This window comes from Oryx dammah, unplaced genomic scaffold (genome assembly GCF_014754425.2).
Source record: "Oryx dammah isolate SB20612 unplaced genomic scaffold, SCBI_Odam_1.1 HiC_scaffold_13, whole genome shotgun sequence".
Taxonomy (NCBI): Eukaryota; Metazoa; Chordata; class Mammalia; order Artiodactyla; family Bovidae; genus Oryx; species Oryx dammah.
In genome coordinates, this window is record NW_024070197.1 from 10,444,685 (window position 1) to 10,466,197 (window position 21,513).

At 50.6% G+C, this 21,513-nt stretch overlaps 2 protein-coding genes across 3 annotated transcripts in view; one reads left to right on the plus strand and one right to left on the minus strand.

Annotated features, from left to right (window-relative positions):
- The window catches only part of ODAD1 (outer dynein arm docking complex subunit 1), a 37,250-nt gene that overhangs the window by 15,652 nt on the left and 85 nt on the right, over window positions 1-21,513 (plus strand). The window contains exons 8-15 of the mRNA XM_040253829.1: window positions 3,083-3,270; window positions 3,478-3,612; window positions 3,932-4,014; window positions 4,107-4,275; window positions 5,653-5,816; window positions 5,908-6,011; window positions 6,566-6,644; window positions 6,756-6,999. Of these exons, the coding sequence (XP_040109763.1) occupies window positions 3,083-3,270; window positions 3,478-3,612; window positions 3,932-4,014; window positions 4,107-4,275; window positions 5,653-5,816; window positions 5,908-6,011; window positions 6,566-6,644; window positions 6,756-6,999 (1,166 nt within the window). The remainder of the gene's footprint in view (window positions 1-3,082; window positions 3,271-3,477; window positions 3,613-3,931; window positions 4,015-4,106; window positions 4,276-5,652; window positions 5,817-5,907; window positions 6,012-6,565; window positions 6,645-6,755; window positions 7,000-21,513) is intronic.
- Window positions 11,129-21,373, minus strand: ZNF114 (zinc finger protein 114). 2 transcript variants are annotated; one of them, XM_040252405.1, is made up of 4 exons: window positions 21,267-21,373; window positions 21,032-21,133; window positions 17,056-17,182; window positions 11,129-14,601 (listed from the first exon to the last, which is right to left on the minus strand). In XM_040252405.1, exons 2-4 carry the CDS (start codon window positions 21,032-21,034, stop codon window positions 13,451-13,453), a joined length of 1,281 nt encoding a protein of 426 aa, XP_040108339.1. In that variant the 5' UTR covers window positions 21,035-21,133; window positions 21,267-21,373; the 3' UTR covers window positions 11,129-13,450. The 2 variants fall into 2 exon arrangements, with proteins under 2 accessions (XP_040108339.1, XP_040108338.1); XM_040252404.1 differs by having other exon boundaries at window positions 21,242-21,373.

Sequence of the window (21,513 nt, forward strand, 5' to 3'; positions counted from 1 at the left end):
TTTTCTTGGGGATGGTCTTGATTCCTGTCTCCTGTACAATGTCACGAACCTCCGTCCATAGTTCATCAGGCACTCTATTTATCAGTGCCTTAAATCTAGTCCCTTAAATCTATTTCCCACTTCCACTGTATAATCATAAGGGATTTGATTTAGGTCATATCTGAATGGTCTAGTGGTTTTCCCCACTTTCTTCAATTTAAGTCTGAATTTGGCAATAAGGAGTTCATGATCTGAGCCACAGTCAGCTCCTGGTCTTATTTTTGCTGACTGTGTAGAGCTTCTCCATCTTTGGCTGCAAAGAATATAATCAATCTGATTTTCATGTTGACCATCTGGTGATGTCCATGTGTAGAGTCTTCTCTTGTGTTGTTGGAAGAGGGTGTTTGGTATGATATTTATCAATATTGGTTGAAAGAGACAGAGATTCTCTCGAGACACCTTCAGGTAAAGGGTCATGTTGTATGGAACCCTGAAGCCCCGGCTGCTCAGCTGATGAGCATCTCTCCCTGCCTCTGGGCTCTCAGGGGCTCCACCCTCTCTCTCTCCTATCCCATCTCTACTCCTTTCTAAGTTTCAGCGCTGTTCTCTTACTCCAAGAGGTTTCTTAGCTTCTATTCAGTATCTTGTTTCTACCCCACGACTTCTGCTTATCATGGTTCATGATTCCATGAGACATTGGCTCTAGCCCAAATCTACCTTAAGGTTTCTATAATCTTTCTTTCTTTGTTCCTTCTCTTTTTGCTTTCTTTCTTTCCTTCTTCCTTCCTTGCTTTGAGTTAAGGTGCACATACAGTTCACCGTTTAAAGTGCACCTTTCAGAGGCATTTAGTACATTCGTAATGCTGTGCACCAGAATTTCTGTTTCCAATACCCCAAAAGGAGATCTGTGCCCAGTAGGCAGTCATTCTCTAGTCTTCTCTTCTCCAGCCCCCTGGCAACCAGTCTCCTTGTCATCTGGACGATTTACCCATACATCTACCTGTCCCTAAGTGTATCTTTATGTTTCATGTAAATGGAATGATATGACGTATCCTCCTGTGTCTGGCTCGTTCCACTCAGTGTAATGCTTTCGAAGGTTCACCTACGTTGTAGCATCTCTCAGAACTTCCTACATTTTTATGGCTGATTATTTTTGTTTGTTGTTTAAATTGTACTTCTTTAAAACACTCATTTATTTTTACTTTTTGGTCACATTGCATGGCATGTGGGATCTCAGTTTGCTGACTGTGGATCAAACCTGCGTCCTCTGTAGTGGACACATGGAATCTTGACCGCTGAACCGTCAGGGAAGTCCTTTTATGGTTGACGCTGTCATTTGTTACCTGTGGTCTGCCATGACCTCTTCAGAGCCTCAACTCATGGCTTCTGTTCACGCATAGCTCTGGCTTCTTCCTAACTTGGCCTTCATAACATGACTTCTTGTGGCTTCTCTCTATACATCCTTTTAGCTTTGGCTTCCTGCTGTCCCCTTCTTACCATCTCCCAGTGTAAATTCCGAGGAGAGAATCTGACTGGCCCGCCTCGTCTTTCCTGCCAAGCCCCACTGGTCATGGGGTCTGTTGGTGACAGGTCTGTAGGCCTGTAGGCCTGTCTTTGCATCAGAAGCATCTGGCCCCTGCCAACACTTGTCCAGTTGACTGCAGTGGGCAGCCCAGCTGGGTGCAAGGACAGGGTGGTTTCAGCTAGAAGGCAAGGGACAGGTGTCAGGATCAACACTTCTTGTTGGACCAGCGCTTCCTGGCTGGGTGACCTGGGCAGGCCACTTCCCCTCCCTGAATGTCCGTTTCCTCTATTGTGACATGGCAATAATAATGGGATCTACCTCATGGACCCCTGTGGGCGGCTTTAGTACATATCCTGCAGGGCCTGGCTCTTGGGAAGTTGGGTTCCCTCTTCCTGGCCCTTCAGTGGGCCTGGGGCTCAAGACACAGAAAGAACTGTGAGTCCTGATCCCCGAGGGTCTCCTAGAGGGGTCTCTGCGGGCTGGGCCTGGTGGGTGCCAGGAGAGGGGTCCCACCAAGGAGGACTCAGCAGAATTTGAGTAGAGCCAGAAGCCTGTGCCCTGAGTCGAGGCAACCAAGGTTGGCAAAGGCATGGAGAGGGGAACTAGACTGGTTCATGGGACCTGAGAAGACTGAGCTGCTGGTTTCCCCACCTAATGACCCTCTCACCTTTGATCCTGTGACCTGTGACGTAGGCTTGGGGCACTCTGAGTTCACAGTTGGCTGCACTACTGTTAAAAGCTTCACCTTCAGCCAAGCAGGCCGGGGGAGTTTCAGTCAGCAGGTGTCCCCAGCATCCTAACAGGGTGAGCACTCAAGTGCTGGGGATGGCACGTGCCTATCCCACGTGAGGCCCTGCAGGCTCCAAGCTTCTTATCTTTCCAACCACACTACCCACCCCCACCCCAAACTCCAGCACAGTTACCTTATCACCTGGGTCCACCTTTTGGAGTCTGAGTATCATCTCTAACTGTGCCATCATCGCCTCTTGCCTCCTGTTCCACAGCCACATAATAACGGCCAGGCTTCCCGGATGCCCCAGGCAGGCACTGCAGCGGTGCCCCCTCTGTGGGCAAGACCATCAGTCACTTACACAGCCCACCCACCTCCTCCTCCTCCACCCCCTACCGCCTCGTAACCCCATCCTGACCCACCACTAGGAACCTCGACAGTTCTCTGCCTTCTGTGACAACCTGATTCTGCCCCATCCCTGGGACCCCAGGCTGACCCCACGCATCCTGTGACCCCAGGCTGGCTCTGTCCATCTCTGTGATTCCAGGCTGACCTCCCCCATCCCTGGGACCCCAGGCTGATAGCAACCCTGCCCCATTCACCCTCCAAACCCAGGCTGACCCCGCCCCTCCCTGGGCCCCAGGCTGACCCCAAATCCAACCTCCTGTCTCCCTGCTGCTGCTGCTAAGTCGCTTCAGTCGTGTCCGACTCTTAGCGACCCCATGGACTGCAGCCCACCAGGCTCCTCAGTCCATGGGATTTTCCAGGCAAGAGTACTGGAGTGGGGTGCCATTGCCTTCTCCGCCTGTCTCCCTAACCCCGGTCTAACCACCCCACATCCCTCCCAGGGAAGAGGCGAAGACCAAGTTAGGCATGCTGCGGGAGAGAGCTGAGAAGGAGGTGGCCCAGAACGAGACGGAGGTGCAGATCTTGCAGCGGCAGATCGCACACTTGGAGCAGCTGCACCACTTCCTCAAGCTCAAGAACGGCGACCGGCAGCCGGATTCCGCCACCGTGGAGAAGCGCGAGCGGCGGGGTGAGGCCGGAGGCCGCCAGCTCAGCCCCCAGCAGGCGGGGCAGCGGGAGGGGCGGGGCCTCCAGGGGTGGGGTGGGGCGGGGCGGGGCGGGGCGGAGCGGGGCGGGGTCTTCGGGGCCGCCCCCTCCCCACCGGCCTCGCGGCCCAGGCCACACCAGGTGCTGGGGACTGCCCAGACGGTGACCTCACGGTCCCCTCGCCCCCCAGCCCGGGAAATGGCCGAAGGCCTCCGGAAGACCTCCCAGGAGAAGCTGGTGCTGCGCTACGAGGACGCCCTGAATAAACTGTCCCAGCTGACCGGGGAGAGCGATCCGGACTTGCTGGTGGAAAAGTATCTGGAGCGTGAGTACCTGGGGGTGGAGAGGGGAAGGCTCGCGGCCCCGGCCCCTGGGATCCCGTGCAGACTGTGCTCTGTCTCGGTCACCGAGGGCCACCGCTTCGGGCCTGGGGGGCCTTTCACCCGCGCTGGAGGGCCCAGGGATCAGGCTCCGCTCCACCGGACTCTTACCGTCCGCCCTGCCTCCGCCACGCTCCTCCTCCCCGTCTTCCCCACTCTCCCTCCTTCCCCCATCTCGGGCCTTCTGACCCCTTCCTCCTGTGTTTGTCTCTGCCTGCGCGTCTCTTGTCTCTCCGGACCCGGCCTTTCCCCACTGGCCCCCAGTGGAGGAGCGGAACTTCGCGGAGTTCAACTTCATCAATGAGCAGAACTCGGAGCTGGAGCACTTGCAGGAGGAGATCAAGGAGGTGGGTGAGACCCGCCCCCTCCCCATCCCCTACTCTGGCCGCCTTGTGGTCCCTCCGGAGCCGGGCCCAGCGTCGCGCCCCTACCCCCGCAGATGCAGGAGGCCTTGGTGAGCGGGCGCCGCAGCGAGGAGGACCGGCGAACGCAGCAGGAGCAGCAGCGGGCCGAGTTGCAGCAGCGCGTGGAAGATGTGCACTCGGAGGCCGACGACCTGGAGGCCCGCTACCACAGTTTTCGCGAGCAGCTGGAGAAGCTCAAGACCAGTGAGCCTCCGCCCCGGCTCCTTCCGGGAGGCTGTGATGAGCAGGCGGGGAGCCCTGCGGGGGCTGGCCACGGACAGACATTCCGAGGACCGCTTGGTGCATTCCCTTGTCTGTCCCATATCCATCCATCCATTCTTCATCCATCCCTCCGTCCATCCTGCGGCAGCATCCCTTCCTCCTTCCAGTGCAGAGGGACAAGAGTCAGGCTGCCCTGGGTCTGAATCCCAGCTCCCCCATCTGTGAACTTTAGTGTGTGGTATCCTCTGTCAGGGCTCCCCTGTAAGTGCCTGCTTCGTGGGGTTGGCATGAGATTGGTGGGATGACAGGTGGAGAGAGACAGGGAGAGATGGCAGTGGTGATGGGGAGCAAGCTGGAAGTCGGCCTCGTGCTGCACAGCAGGAGCTCAAGTCTTGCTAGACCCTGTTTGCCACAGCACCAAGCCCTGTGCTAGCTGATGAGGACTAGGCAGGTTGTGGGGCGGGATAAAAGACTGGCTTCGGATACTCATAACCCAGGGGCTGGGATGGAGGATACCCCTGGGGACTGCAGGAACAAGAGGATGCCTTTAAGTCAGCATGGAGTGCAGAATTTTTTTTGGGGGGGGCAGTGCTCAGTGAAAAGTGGGGCCCCTTCTTGAAAAACCAGCAAGAATTTCAAGTGCCAGCAGCAGAACCCATGATACTGGCTCTGTCAGGTCACAGGGGAGGTCTCCTGGAGCAGTGATGCTTGAGGCGGATTTCAAAGGATGAGTAAGCAAAGGCCTGGAGCGGGGGAACGCTCCCAGCAGGTAGGGTCCAGGCTTGGAGATGGGTTCAAGGAAGGCAGGTTCTTTGCGCAGAGAGGGGAATGGAAGGGGGCGTGGGTGGGAGCTGAAGAGCCTCAGATCCTAAATGGATGCCAGGCTGAGGTTTTACTCCTGGGGTTGTGGTGCTCAGGCGTCTCACTGCGGTGGCTTCTCTTGTTGCGGAGCACAAGCGTAGGGCATGTGGCCTCAGTAGTGGCAGCTCCCTGGCTGGAGAGCATAGGCTCAATAATTGTGGCCCCGCGTCTTTGTTGTTCCATGGCATGTGGGATCTTGCTGGATCATGGATAGAACCCCTGTCCCCTGCATTGGCAGGCAGACTCTTTTTACCACTGCGTCACCAGGGAAGCCCCTCCCTCACTTTTTGTCCTCTGTCATCTGGAACCCGGGGGCCAGGCACCCCGAGATGCCCACCAGCCCTCCTCCCCTGGCAGTCTGAACTTGGACAAGGCCCTTTCCATCTTTAAGCCGTGTTTGGTGTCTCCCCAGCTGGGGCAGCAGGGCCTTGAGGAGGAAGAGAGGGCTGGCACCCCCTGGGCACTGGGTCCATGACCACCTGTCCCCTCTGACCCCAGACATCCAGCACCTCTTCACCAGGGCCCAGTGTGACAGCACCCTCATCAATGACCTCCTCGGGGTCAAGACCCACATGAGAGACCGGGACATCAGCCTTTTCCTGAGCCTCATTGAGAAGCGACTGGTGCAGCTCCTGACGGTGCAGGCCTTCCTGGAAACTCAGGTTGTGGTGCAGAGGGTATGGGGGCAGGTGTTGCGGGGGCCAGGGCCTTGAAGACAGACCTGAACAGACAGCTGGCTTCTCCACCCTCCAGAACTACACCTCCACCAGCATGTTCAACGCTGCCCTCATGGTGCTGGGCCAGAGCTCTGAGGATTTTCCTAAGAAGGTGGCCCCACCTCAGCCGCCAGACAACTTGTGAGCCAGAGGGCCAGAGGGAGCAGCTGGGGAGGACTAGCCCTGGGGATGGAGGCGAGATGTGGGAAGGGGCTGTTCTTGGGGGGATCCCCTGGACTAGGGGGGGAGGCTTCCCCGGTGGCTCAGATAGTAAAGAATCTGCCTGCAATGCAGGAGACTCAGGTTCGATCCTTGGGTTGGGAAGATCCCCTGGAGAAGGGAATGGCAACCCACTCCAGTATTCTTGCCTGGAAAATCCCGTGGAGAGAGGAGCTTGGCAGGCTACAGTTCAGGGGGTCGTAAAGGGTCCATGATGACTGAGCGACTGACATTATTATCACTTCCTTGGACAAAGGGTGGGGGGTGGTAGAAGATGAAGCGGGTGCTTTGGGGGAGCCAGGACGAGTAGGGTCTCTGGGGACTGTATGGGTGATGGGGCCCTGGGTGGACCAGACAGGGAAAAGATGCTCTGACCCCGGCGTGTGGCTGAAGGTCTTGGGACCTTGCAATGAGGAGCCATCGAACTTTCGAGGGTAGGGACTTAGAGTCCCTTCCTGCCTTTTCCCCCACTTCAGGGAGGACCCCCCAGGTTTTGAGGCCAAAGACGACTATCCTCTGAGCAAAGAGGAGCTGCTGAGCTTTGTGGTGAAGGCGGTGAGGATGGGCGACGGCAGGGGGCAGGGCGGGACGTGGCGGGGACAGGGTGGGGGCGCCGGCGGGGCGGGCGCGGCCTCCCCCGGGGGCCCTAACTCACTTCCCCGGCAGCTGGAGGCCCGTGAGCAGCCGAAGGAGCAGCACCTAAAGGAGCTGGTCGAGGGCATCAAGGTGGAGAGCACCCCGAGCATGACCTCCAGCGCCCAGAAGGTCAGCTCCAGCTCGCGCCTGGTGACCCAGCGGCCCAGTCAAGTCCCCGGGTCCATCATGAGCCACAAGACCAGCGGCATCCTGATGTCCAGCGGAGGCCGTGCCACCAGCTCCAACGTGGGCCACGTGACCTTCGGGGACTCCAGTGCAGGTCACGTGACCTTCGGCTCCACCAGCGCCACCACTGGGGGACTGATGTCCAGTAGAGGCTCCACCGCGGGCCACGTGACCTTCCGATCCCCCAACTCTAGCAGCTACCTGGGGTCCACTGGATACTTGGGGTCCAGCAGAGACCATGACAGCTTTGAGGCGAGCAAAGGCCCTGGGTCAGAATCGAGTGGAGGCCTCGGGTCCAGCCCCGGCCCTGCCTCCAGCACCGGCCAGGCGTCCACCACCAGCAAGGACTCCCGGAGCAACTACTAGGGCACCCAGCCCCCACCCCGCCCCTGGCTCCTCGCAGGGCCTTCTCTGGGTCTCTGCCTCTCGATTCCCTTCCCTGCGTTTCTGTATCTCTTCCTATCAGCTCCTCCCTCATCAGCCTCCTGGTCTCCCTCTGTTTCTGGCCCACCCTTCCCTTTCAGTTGCTGGATTTCCTGTTTCTGGGTTTCCCATTCAGTGTGTCCCAGTCTCGTCCCATGTCTGTGTTCTCATCTCTGCTCTGACCTCTCTGATGACCCCTTCCCCTCCTGTTTCCGCTTCCCCATTTCTAACTCCCTCTCCTCACCTCCATCTCCCAGGCCCTCCTTGCATCTCATGTCCCTGCCTCTGTAGTTCCTTGTTCCCCTCAAGAGTCCTCAGTACTGACTAGTGGGGGAAGAATGGGGGCAAAGATGTCAGGGTTGGCGTGAGCTGTGACCACAGGAAATAAAGGCCAGAGTCTGACTTTTACACCAGCCTGATTATGAGTGTATTTGTGTGTGAGAGAAAGCTTGAGACATGGCTGTCTCTTCTACCTCCGGCCCAAGGGGAAGTGTTTGAGCCTGTTCCTATTCCCTACTGTTCATTCGTTCACTTTTTTTTTTTTTGAGACGTCCACATTTCAGGCTCTACTGAGAACTGGGAATTGTATCAGTCGGTCAGGATAGGCTGGGTTATGTTGCAGTAACAAGCAACCCCAGAATCTCTGAGGGGTACCTTTAAAAATTTCAAGGTTCTATTTTGGAATTCTCCATGTCTCAAGAGAGAGGGCTGACAGCAGCATGTCAACCTTGCTTCCTCAAAATTGCAGAAGGAAGAAAAAATCCAAATTGCCTCTCAGGTCTTTAATTAGTGCTAATCAAAACATAATCAAGAATATAATTAGTGACAACAGGAAGAAAGTCTGAAAGAAAAATAAGGGACCCAGCACACATTTGTTCTCATGAATGCAATTCAACACACAGCCTTTATAACAATGCTTTAAGAACACAGGACTTCCCTGGTGGTGTAGTGGATAAGAATCCGCCTGCCAGTGCAGGGGACACGGGTTTGATCCCTGGCCTGAGACGATTCCACATGCTTGCCAGGGAATTAAGCTCGTTCGCCACAACTGCTGGAGCCTGAGCACGCTAGAGCCTACGCTCCGAAACAAGGGAAGCCGCTGTAATGAGAAGCTGTGCGCCACATCGAAGAGTAGACCCCGCTCGTGGCAACTAGAGAAAGTCTGTGCAAAGCAACAAAGACTCCAGCGCAGCAAATAAAGAAATAAGTAAAATTTAAAAAAACACAAAAACATTAAGCAAATATTTTAAAATTTAAAACAACCATCTGAAATCACTTCCTGTGGCGGTGACTCACGCTTTTGTGAGTCGGAGCTGCCGGCAGGGGTCGCCACCTTCCACTCTCAGCCATTCTGGAAGTTCAGTCCTAGGACTGTTTTGTTATTTTAGCTCAAACGTGGGCTCACTAGTTTTGTTCGTAAAATAATTAACCCATTGGAGAGTTGGAATTTAATTTCCCATCATGCATATGAGAAGAGAGAAAAGGTCTATCTGTGATCTGATGAGAAAGCTCACCCGTGTTTCTTCAGTTTACAGGGAGGATGTTAATAGCGGGGCAGCACGTGTTCAAGACAATCCATCAGGCCGAAAGCCTTCTAGTCACTGAAACTGACCACAGTTGCTAGTTTGGGGCATCCTAGAAAACACTTTTGTTGAAGTCACTTCTGGGTGATATTCATAAGAAACAGGAGATGTTGAATTATTAATTTTCACAGTCTACTGCACAGGACAGAGTTAATGTTTTTGGTAAAAAAAATTCCTTCACACATTATCAAACCAGATCCTTTGAATTAATGTTATAATGGGAAATCCCATCTCTTCCATCTCTTTTTTCCATTGATTTGACAAATATTTGCTGAGTATTAACTATGTGCCAGGGGTTTCCCAGGTGGCTTGGTGGTAAAGAATCTGCTTGCAAGGCAAGAGACGCGCATTTGATCCCTGGGTCGGGAAGATCCCCTGGAGGAAAAAATGGCAACTCACTCCAGTACTCTTACTTGGAAAGTTCCATGGACAGAGGAGCCTGGTGGGCTACCGAGTCCATGGGGTCAGTCACAGAGCAGACACAGCAAGCGAGCACGCATGCACGACTCTGCCACACATGGTGCTAGGCTCTGGGGATGTAACAGTGAATAAGAAATTTAAAAACTGGCATTTCAGGGACGTCCCTGCTGGTCTAGTGGTTAGGACTCTACTCCCAATGTAGGGGGCCCACTCTTGCCTCCTCTTGCTGGGGCATGGGGGACGCTGGGGGTAGACCCCACACTCCGAAACTAAGTTCGCATGCCGCAACTAAAGATCCCATGTGTCACAGGTAAGACCCGGCTGTAGCCAAATAAATTTCTAAAAAAAAAAACACCACCACAAAACTTGCGATCAGCTCCCTTTCAGATAATTTCTTCGTCCAAAGCAAACGTTCTCGGTCTCCTGGCTTTTGTCTTAGTAGGACTCCGCCGCCAGGTGGCGCCCGTACCCCGCCGTGACTGGGTTCTGCTCTGTTCAGACTCAGCCCAAGCCACTGGGGTTTCTTTGAAGTACCGCTCGCCGCAGGCTTCCCTGGTGGCTCAGAGGATAAAGCGTCCGCCTGCAATTCAGGAGACCACGGTTCGATCCCTGGGTTGGGAAGATCCCCTAGAGAAGGAAATGGCAACCTACTCCAGTATTCTTGCCTGGAGAATCCCAATGGACAGAGGAGCCTGAGCAGGCTACAGTCCACGAGGTCGCAAAGAATCGGACACGACTGAGTGACTTCACTTCACTGGTGGTCCAATGGTTAAGAATCCCTGCTCCTACTGCAGGGGGCACAGGTCTGATACCCGGTCAGGGAATTAAGATCCCGAATGCTGCACAGTGTAGTCAAAAAATAAAGTTATATAAATACATAGCAATAGCAGTAACAGAAACCCTGAACTTGACGATGAAAACACTGGTAGCTTTGAAACTCAAAAGACATCACTTAACATTAACCATTTTCTTAACTTCTGTGCTTTAGTTTTCTCATTCATAAAAAAAAAAGTTAAAGTGTTTATGAGAGGAGTGGTGGAACATAATAAACAGGATGAGACCCTGATGTTGGGAGATTGAAGGCAGGAGGAGACGACAGAGGATGAGATGGCTGGATGGCATCACCGACTCAATGGACATGAGTTTGGGTGAACTCTGGGAGTTGGTGATGGACAGGGAGGCCTGGCGTGCTGCGGTTCATGGGGTCACAAAGAGTTGGACAGGACTGAGCGACTGAACTGAACTATATGCAAATACTAGCTCATGGTAAGAAGCACATAAACTTTCACCCTTATTGTATGAAGAAACAAAATAATCACTGTCGTAGAAGATGGTTAAACATAGACTAGAAAGAAAACTCACCTGTAATAAAGAAACTGTCGTAGAAGATGGTTAAACATAGACTAGAAAGAAAACTCACTTGTAATAAAGAAAATGTCTAATTTCTTATGTATCTAATAACGTTTCCATATACATTAAACAAGAATTGACAAAACTGCCAAGACTTTGAGAATCTATGTTTAGAGTAACATTATTTTAATTTTTGAAACTAATTTTTTTTATTTTTGGCTGTGCTGGGTCTTTGTTGCTGTGAGGGCGTTTCCCTACTTGCAGCACACGGGCTCCTCACCGAAGTGGCTTCTCTTGTTGTGCAGCATGGGCCCCAGGGTACTGGGGCTTTAGTAGTTGTGCCCCCCAGGATCTAGAGCACAGGCTCAGTAGCTGGGGTGCACGGGCTCAGTTGTTCCATGGCCTGTGGGATCACCCAGATTCAGGAATTGAACTTGTATCTCCTGCATTTGCAGGCTGATTCTTAACCACTGAATCACCAGGGAAGCCCCAGGTATTTTATTATGAACTTGCTCAGTGAGTAAAAATGTTAGTAAGAGTCTAAAACACTCTTAAGCAGCTTGACCATTCAAATACTGACGAGCCCACCCAACACCAAAGAAATGTACAGCCATCTTGAATCACATGAGGAATTACAAAAAATTGGTCACATATTAACTTTATCATTCTAACTCAGAGTTATAAAACCTTCCCCAGGACTGCCCAGCAGTCCAGTGGTTAAGACTCTGTGCTTCCACTGCAGGGGGCCTGGAGGGTTTTTTAGCTGCAGCATGTGGGATCTGAGGTCCCCAACCAGGCCAGGGATGGAACGCATGCCCCCTGAATTGGAAGTGCAGAGAGCCTTCCAGCTGAATCGTCGGGGATGTTCTGGGTCAGGAGTTCAATCCCTGATTGGGGAACTAAGATCCTGCAACAGGTGTGGCACAGCCAAAAACAAAATAAAAATAATAGCTTCTACTTAAAAAACAAACAAACAAATAACAAAACTCCCTTGAAATGCTTCTTAACCAAATTAGGGCTTTGCTTTATGGAATAAATCTAGACATGCAGTCTACTGCAGTCATGAACATCCCCAAATATGCCATTCAAATACAAAAGTGAGAAGTTGTGTATTTATATTTGAGGGTCATGTTACTGGGACCATGATCTTCATTTCAATGATCCTCAAGTTGCATGAGCTAACTCAGGGAATATCATCCCATTTCCAGACCTCAACAAAGGAAAGAGAGAACAGGGGACCTGGTTAAGAGAGAGTGAAGAACATTCTCTCCTTTCCAACAGCCCTCCAGGAATCCAAACCACCTCCCTCCTTACTGGCAATAAGCTCCATTCACCATCAGATATGAGAAAATCTGAGAAAGGCATTTCTTTTTCTTTTTTTTTTGCTGCATGGCATGTGGTATCTTAGTTCCCTGACCAGGAGTCAAACCCTTGCAGCGGAAGTGCAGTCTTAACCACAGGACTACCAGGAAAATCCTGAGAAATGCATTTAAGAACATTCTACAGGGACTTGCCTGGTGGTCCCATGGTTAAGACTCATGCTTCCACTGAAGGGGGCGTGGGTTCGACTCCTGGTCAGGGAATTAAAACCTAACAGACGATGTTAAAAGAAATCCAACTGTGCTAACTCTGGGAAAAAAATCTATGTCCCTTTAGTAAAGAAGATGAGAAGAATGTGGTCAGGCAATGACAGAACTGGTCCCATCACAAGATCAAAATGAAAGTCAAGACAAGTATCTCCTATCAGTACCATAAAGATCACATACTCTGACCATAATGCAGTCAAATCAATGGACAGAAATGTAATCACGGAGCACAGTAAACTTGAGTCTAAATTCAATGTAGCTCAAACAGGGATTTACACGGGTGCAGTGATGCATCAGTGAAATGTTATGAAGCTCCTACAACTCAAAACTCACGTGGCAGAGCTGAAAGGGTCCATAGAGGGGTAGTCAGCATTCTTGTGGGATTTTATTAGAAATGGTGGCAAATACCGAATTTTGGTTCCAATGGAAGGAGGAGACATGGATAATGCTAGCAATCGGAACATCTACCGTTTCTCTTCTACTATTAGGGGCCTCCCCGGTGGCTCAGTGGTAAAGAATCTGCCTGCAATGCAGGAGACGCAGGTTCGATCCCTGGGTTGGGAAGATCTCCTCAAGAAGGAAATGGCAACCTATTCCAGTAGTCTGGCCTGAATAATTCCATGGACAGAGGAGCCTGGAGGGCTACAGTCCACGGGGTTGCAAAGAGTCAGACACGACTGAGCTTAAGACTCATTTGTGCCCTGCAAGTGAAGACAGGGAAATAAAGGCTTTCTCAAATCTATTACTGATGAGAGGGTCTCTCTCTAGGGTTTGGTCTCATGTGTAAAGTGAGGAATGAGTAAGGTTTTCCCTACATTTCTTAATCCCATGATGCCTCTGCAGTGTGAGTTTTATTTTTTTAGCCCTGCGACATGGCATGTGGGATATTAGCTTCCCCACCAGGGATCAAACCTCTGCAGTGGAAGGGTGGTGTCTTACCCACTGGACTGCCAGGTTAAGTCCTGCAGTGTGTTTTTACAGAACTGTACCTCTGAGACAACAGAGGGCTTTCCCATATTCCCTTTAAAAAATTAAAAGTGTGAAATCTTACATTTCCAAAAGATCTGAGAGTTCAGATGTTTCCATCTTTGTTCATTCACTGAGCTCCCTTCCACCATGTTGTCCTTCTGCACTCAGTACTTTTGAGAAAATAAATGAAGGCTTCTCCCCATTCCTTTCATCTGCAGACCCTCTTCAGATGGGCTTTAAGACTTGAATAGTTAGTGTAGCTTTTCCCACATTCCTGACATTTATAGGGTTTCTCTCCAGTGTGAATCCTAATATGTCCCTTAAAATTTGAGGACCTATTGAAGGTTTTCCCACATTCCTGACATTTATAGGGTTTCTCTCCAGTGTGAATCCTAATATGTCCCTTAAAATTTGAGGACCTGGTGAAACGTTTCCCACATTCCGGACATTCAAAGGTCTTCAGGTGGTGATTTCTCAAATGTTTATTAAGGTGTAAGACATATCTGAAGGTTTCTCCACAATTCTCACATGCGTAGGGCTTCTCTCCCGTGTGAATTTTCATGTGTTTCTTAAGGGATGACTGATACACGAAGCCCTTCCCACAGTCCCTGCACTTATAGCTTTTCCCTCCCACTGAAGTTCTCCTGTGCGAATCGGAACTCGGAACAGGGACAAATGTCTTCCCATTTTGATTATTCTCATTATTTGTCTCTGCCTCATAGGGTTGTGTCTGCCCGGCAGGGAGAGAGTTATTTAGGAAGGTGTTTTCACACTGATGAGAATGACGAGGTTTCTCTTTCATGGGCATCCCTCGTGGCCTAAGGGAGATGTCTCCCTCTAAGGCTTTCCCACGTGGACTGTATTCAGGGATGCTCACGCCCATGTACATTTCAGCCTGCAAATGAAGCAGGTCATTCTGATGATCCATCTGTGCCTTTGATTTCAGCTCTGTCTGAGTTCTTACATGTGGAATCCATGGAATTTCCTGCCACTTGACTCGGTTATCTTCGTTGCTCGTATAGATTTTTTGATTACTGTGTAAGAGGAGAATTTGTTTCCAAATGTCTGAGTTACGTCTTGGGTTATGTTTCCTGGTGGAATCTCCCTGTGATGGCACAATCTTCTGGCCAGGGTTAGAGATGTCCCTCATCTCGGGATATTCCCAGAATCCAGCGGGAGAGGCATCTTTCTTGCAGGTGGCTGCGACTTGCTTCTGTGTTCGCATCCAGTCTTCTCTGAGATCGGAGAGTCGGGAACCGCTGCTCGCCAGACGTGCTCTGTTGACTCCCTGAAATGTCCTTTTAGCAAGCCTGTTCTGCTGAGGGGTCGAGTCTTTGGTTTGATGTCGAGTCACCCAATCTGAAATGAAGCGGTGCAAAAGTCAGGTCTTTGTGGAAAGGAAAGGTGGGCTGGAGAAACCAGGCGAATGCCCGTGGATCTCTTTTCAAATGTTCCCTCTGTAAGGAAAATGGGAGAAGGGAGAGAGCAAGAGGAGGCAAGCAGAGAGGCAGAGAGAGATATTGGAATTTGGGATGTATGAGGAGTTTGACTATGGTTAAGATCAGAGGTTCAGTACACACAGCAAGATGCTAAGAAACGGTTCTGTGGTCCAGTGGCCAAGACTTGGCGCTCCCAATGCAGGGGGCCCGGGTTTGATTCCTGGTGAGGGAACTAGATCCCACATGCTACAACTAAAGATCTTGCCTGCTGCAACTAAGACCTGGTGCAGCCAGATATGTAAATGGGATTCTGTGAGATTGAAGATACAATCATGAATGCCAAGCGTGAGAGAACTGTGAGGACCTATACCAAGATCACAGGTGTGAGGCTTTGTACCAAGGCCACAGACGCAGAGCCCAGCACAAAGGTTACCTCTGGAACTGACTGAGTCCCATAGCAACCACTGTCATGAACCCCACTCCCATCCTTCCTGGCCAGCTCCCTGACCCCATATTAAGTAAAAATGCCTACTTGGGTACTTACTCTATAGTACCCTAACCAATCACCTAATGCCACCCTTCCAGCAGGAATTTTCTTTGTCTTGAGGCTATAAAAATTGGCTGCTGCTGCTGCTACTGCTAAGTCGCTTCAGTCCTGTCCGACTCTGTGTGACCCCAGAGATGGCAGCCCACCAGGCTCGCCCATCCCTGGGATTCTCCAGGCAAGAACACTGAAGTCGGTTGCCACTTCCTTCTCCAATGCGTGAAAGTGAAGTCGCTCAGTCGTGTCCAACTCTTAGCGACCCCATGGACTGCAGCCTTCCAGGCTCCTCCGTCCATGGGATCTACCAAGCAAGAGTACTGGAGTGGGGTGCCATTGCCTTCTCCGATAAAAATTGGCTACTAACTCACAAAAAGCATCAACACTGTCTGGTCTGCCAGGAGGTCACCCACTGTGCTCACAGCACCCTCACTGTCTCTGTTCTTATAAACTCATTCCTTTCTGAAATACTCCGCGTCTGGAAATTCTTTTCCAATCCAACCTCCGACTGCCAGGACAAACTGGACAGAGTCTGTTATGGGTTGACTTTGTGATACCCCCCATCACAACGGTGGCACTAGCGGTAAAGAACCCCTTTGCCAATGCAGGAGACTTAAGAGATGAGGGTTCAGTCCCTGGGCTGGGGAAAATGCTCCGGAAAAAGAAATGGCAACCCACTCCAGTATTCTTGCCTGGGAAATCCCATGGACAGAGGAGCCTGGCGGGCTACAGTCCATGGGGTCGCAAAAAATTGGACACGACTTAGGGACTAAACAACAACCACCACAAATCCATGTTGAAACCCCAATCCCACAACAGGATGCTATTTACAGGTGGGAACCTCGTGAGGTAATTAGGTTTAGACGAGTTCACGAGGGTGGGATGGGACCCAAAGATGGGGTTACTGTTCTCAAAAGAGGAGGAGGAGACACCAGGGCTCTCTCCCTCTTTGCCATGTGAGAAGGCGGCCATCTGCAAGCCAGGAAGAGGGCCCTCCCAGGAACTGAATCTGCCTCCATCTTGATCTTGGACTTCTCAGCCTCCAGAATGTGAGAAATAAACAAGTGTTGTCTGGGCTACCCGGTGTATGGTATTTTGTTTTTATCAGCCTGGACTAAGGCAGAGGGGGGACAGGTCTTCCTCTAGGCGGGTAGAAACGAACATCGGAGAAGATGGATGAAACCCACGACACTCTCTATATACCCGAAGAAGCTCATACACTCATGAGCCTCAGCTTTCTTCTTAGATGAAATGAATTAAAAAAAAAAAAAAAAAGATGAAATTTACACAGCATAAAATTAGCCAAAGTGTACAGCTCGGCATTTGGCACGGTGTTTGTTTACAACCATCACCTACATCTAGTTTCAAAACTTTCCCCCTGCCCACCGCCCCCGGCCCAAGGAAGCCTCATACTTATTAAGAAATCACTCCTGGGACTTCCCTGGTGGTCCAGCGGTTAAGAATCCATCTTGCAATGCAGGAGACACAGGTTCGATCCCTGGTGTGCCCTTAGATCCCTAGGAACTAAGATCTTACATGCTGGGGAGCAACTAAGCCAGGGCGCCATGACTACCGAAGCCCACACGACACAGAGTCGGCACTCTGCAACCAAAGAACGAAAGATCTGGCATGATGCAATGAAGTTCCTGCGTGCTGCAACTAAGACCTCTCGCAGGAAAATAAATAAATATTTTTTTTTTAAAAAAAGGAAAGCAAAGGATAGACTTCCAGGGTCACGGGGGAAACTATGTCTGCCACCTGGGGGCAGTGGTTGAGTCTCTGGAGCACAGGAGGAGCCTGTCGGTCAGCAAGTGCAGGAAGGGGCCTCCTTACCCACATAGGCCAGGTGACCGCAGGTCTCCAGGGTCACATCTCTGTAGAGCTGCCTCTGTGCAGTGTCCAGCAGGGCCCACTCCTCCTGGGTGAAGTTCACAGCCACGTCTTCCAATGTCAGCGAGTCCTGAACAACACACCCATTTTGGCTCAGTGGGGTATGGACTGTCATCGTGGTGAATCCTGTCCCCTCCCCGTTGTTATTCAGTCACCCAGTCGTGTCTGACCCTTTGCCACCCCATGGACTGCAGCATGCCAGCCTTCCCTGTCCATCACCATCTCCTGGAGTTTGCCCAGCTTCATGTCCATTGCACCGGTGATGCCATGCAGCCATCTCAACCTTTGATCCCCCCTTCTCCGTCTGCCCTCAATCTTTCCCAGCATCAGGAACTTTTCCAATGAGTCGGCTGTTCATATCAGGACTCCTTAGGGAGTTCAGTTCAGTTCAGTTGCTCAATAGGGTCTGACTCTCTGTGACCTCATGGACTGTAGCACGCCAGGCCTCCCTGTCCATCACCAACTCCCAGAGTTTAGTCAAACTCATGTCCATTGAGTCGGTGATTCCATCCAACCATCTCAGCCTCTGTCGTCCCCTTCTCCTCCCGCCTTCAATCTTTCCCAGAATTAGGGTCTTTTCAAATGAGTCAATTCTTCACATTACATGGCCAAAGTACTGGAGTTTCAGCTTTAGCATCAGTCCCTGCCCTAAGGTATATTAAAACCCAATCCCTCCCCCACCCCACCCCCAGACTTGTGAAACTGACCAGATTTGGAAAGAGGGAAGATGGAAACAAGTTAAGGTGAGGTCACAAAAGAGTAGGGAGCATGCTAATCCACCGACTGGTTGTCTTCACAAGAAGGAGGAATCTGGACAGACAGAAATCTGGACAGACGCACAAGGGGAAGACACACGTCATCCGGCCATGGGAGATGTACAGACTGGAGTGATGTGTCTACAGGCCAAGTAGAGACCATCGCAAGCTGTCTATAGATTTGGGTGGTGGTGGTGGTTTAGTTGCTCAGTCGTGTCTGACTCTTTTGTGACCCCACTGTAGCCCACAAGGCTCCTCTGTCCATGGGATTTCCCAGGCAAGAATACTGGAGTAGTTTGCAATTTCCTCCTTCAGGGGATCTTCTCGACACAGGGATCGAACCCATGTCTCCTGCATTGGCAGGTGGGTTCTTGGCCACTGAGCCACATGGGAAGCCCATCTATAAATTTGCCCCCCTCTAATCTGAAGGCACATTAGGCCCAATTTACCAAAATTTTATAAGCAGACATCCCTTGATCTGGCATTTGCATTCATGAGATTATACTCCAAAAATACCCTGGTGAAACCCCCAAATGGTATATGCACATAATTAGTTAAATGGAAGGTTATATATAACAGTAAAAGAATGGAATATTACTTAGCCATAAAAAAGAATGAAAAGTTGCCATTTGCAACATGGATGGACCTGGAGGGTATTATGCTAAGTGAAATTAGTCGGTCAGAGAAAAACATATACCATTTATCACTTATATGTAAAATCTAAAAACAAAAATCAGGGCTTCCCTGGTAGCTGAACTACGGACGGAGGTTTGTAACACTGTATAGGAGGCTGGGATCAAAAGCATCCCCAAGAAAAAGAAATGCAAAAAGGCAAAATGGTTGTCTGAGGAGGCCTTACAAATAGCTGAGCAAAGAAGAGAAGCAAAAGGCAAAGGAGAAAAGGAAAGATCTATCAATCTGAATGCAGAGTTCCAGAGAACAGCAAGGAGAGATAAGAAAGCCTCCCTCAGCGATCAATGCAAAGAAATAGAGGAAAACAATAGAATGGGAAAGACTAGAGGTCTCTTCAAGAAAATTAGAGATACCAAGGGAACATTTCATGCAACGATGGGCTCAATAAAGGACAGAAATGGTATGGACCTAACAGAGATATTAAGAAGAGGTGGCAAGAATACACAGAAGAACTATACAAAAAATATCTTAATGACCCAGATAATCATGATGGTGTGATCACTCACCTAGAGCCAGACATCCTGGAATGTGAAGTCAAGTGGGCCTGAAGAAGCATCACTATAAACAAAGCTAGTGGAGGTGATGGAATTCCAGCTGAGCTATTTCAAATCCTAAAAGATGATTCTGTGAAAGTGCTGCACTCAATATGTCAGCAAATTTGGATAACTCAGCAGTGGTCACAGGACTGGAAAAGGTCAGTTTTCATTCCAATCCCAAAGAAAGGCAATGCCAAAGAATGTTTAAACTACCACACCATTGTACTCCTCTCACACGCTAGCAAAGTAATGCTGAAAATTCTCCAAGCAAGGCTTCAACAGTACAGTGAACCGAGTACTTCTAGATGTTCAAGCTGGATTTAGAAAAGGCAGAGAAACCAGAGATCAAATTTCCAACATCCCTTGGATCATCAAAAAAGCAAGAGAATTCGAGAAAAACATCTACTTCTGAATCACTGACTACATCAAAGCCTCTGGCTGTGTGGATCACAACAAACTGGAAAATTCTTCAAGGGATGGGACTACCAAACCATCTGACCTGTCTCCTGAGAAATCTGTATACAGGTCAAGAAACAACAGTTAGAACCACACATGGAACAAGAACAATGGATTGGTTCCAAATTAGGAAAGGAGTACGTCAAAGCTGTACATTTTCACCCTGGTTATTTAACTTATATGCAGAGTACATCATTAGAAATGCTGGACTGGATGAAGCACAAGCTGGAATCAAGATTGCTGGGAGAAATGTCAATAACCTTAGATATGCAGATGACACCACACTTATGGCAGAAAGCAAAGAACTAAAGAGCCTCTTGATGAAAGTGAAAGAGCAGAGTGAAAAAGCTGGCTTAAAGCTCAACATTCAGAAAACGAAGATCATGGCATCTGGTCCCATCACTTCATGGCAAATAGATGGGCAAACAGTGGAAACAGTGACAGACTTTTATTTTTTGGGCTCCCAAATCACTGCAGATGGTGATTGCAGCCATGAAATTAAAAGACACTTGCTCCTTGGAAGAAAAGTTATGACCAACCTAGACAGCATATTAAAAAGCAGAGATGTTACTTTGCCAACAAAGTTCCGTCTAGTGAAGGCTATGGTTTTTTCCAGTAGTCATGTATTGATGTGAGAGTTGGACTATAAAGAAAGCTGAGCGCCGAAGAACTGATGCTTTTGAACTGCGGTGTTGGAGAAGACTCGAGAGTCCCTTGGACTGCAAGGAGATCCAACCAGTCCATCCTAAAGGAAATCAGTCCTGAATATTCAGTGGAAGGACTGTTGCTGAGGATGAAACTCCAATACTTTGGCTACTTGATGGGAAGAACTGAGTCATTTGAAAAGACCCTGATGCAGGGAAAGATTGAAGGAGGGAGAAGGGGAAGACAGAGGATGAGATGGTTGGATGGCATCACTAACTCAATGGACATGAGTTTGAGTAAACTCCGGGGATCGGTGATGGACACGGAGGCCTTGCGTGCTGCAGTCCATGGGGTCACACAGAGTCGGACAGGACTGAGCGACTGAACTGAACTGAAAGATGGTCACAGAACCCACGAAAAAAGAATGTGCCAATCGGACCCAGCTCAAACCCTGAAGCCCCGTCTCCAGGAGCAGTGAACCCAATGCGCATCTTCTCAGTCTGACTGTCCCTAGAATTTTGCGGCTTACCCTCAGCACAACAGACAACCCACCCCCACCCCCACCGACACATTTGTGGAGTCAAATAACACGGAGCGGGCAAACGCAGTCGGCGCCACGGGACCGACAGAGGCGTCCTGAAAGGTTGCAGCCCAGGGATGGGAGATCCCTTCTCTCTGGGGCAACGTGAAGGGCGCACTTAGGGGTCCTCGTGGCTTTCCTTTCCTCCCGAGCTGGAAAGAATCCGGCCTTTTGCAAGCAGCTGCTCCCAACTCCTCGGAAGGCCACCCGGCCCCACCCTGGGCGTGGATCCTTGTCCCAACCTGGAGAATTACCATTTCCCCCGGCAATCGGCTCCTAGACGGGTCTAGACTGCTGGTGGCAAGCGCTCATTCCAGTCCCAGAGGTTTGCAGGGTGGCAGGCGGGAAGAATGGAACTGTGAATAAAAAAGAATGCTGACATTAATAAATAAAAATAACGAGACGCCCCTCCCCCCACAGAAAGGATTAAGACCAAGTTCTTACCCTGCCCGGGCATTTCGTACTTGCTTCCTGATCCCCACGCCTCACCGTGGACGGTGTAGCGCGGCAGGAGGTGGAGGCAAGCCGGGAAGGAATCCCCAGACCTGCACCCACGTCGGCTCCGGGGGAATCCTCCCAGGAACTGACCCCACCCTCAGCAGATTTGCATTTCCGGCAGAACCTTCCCGCCAGACCACGGAGGCAGCCGGACCTGCTGCGGTCCATCCGGTCTCCCTGCCTCGGGCTCTCCCTGTCCCCGCCCCCTCCCCACCTACCCAATCCCCTGGCTCTCTAG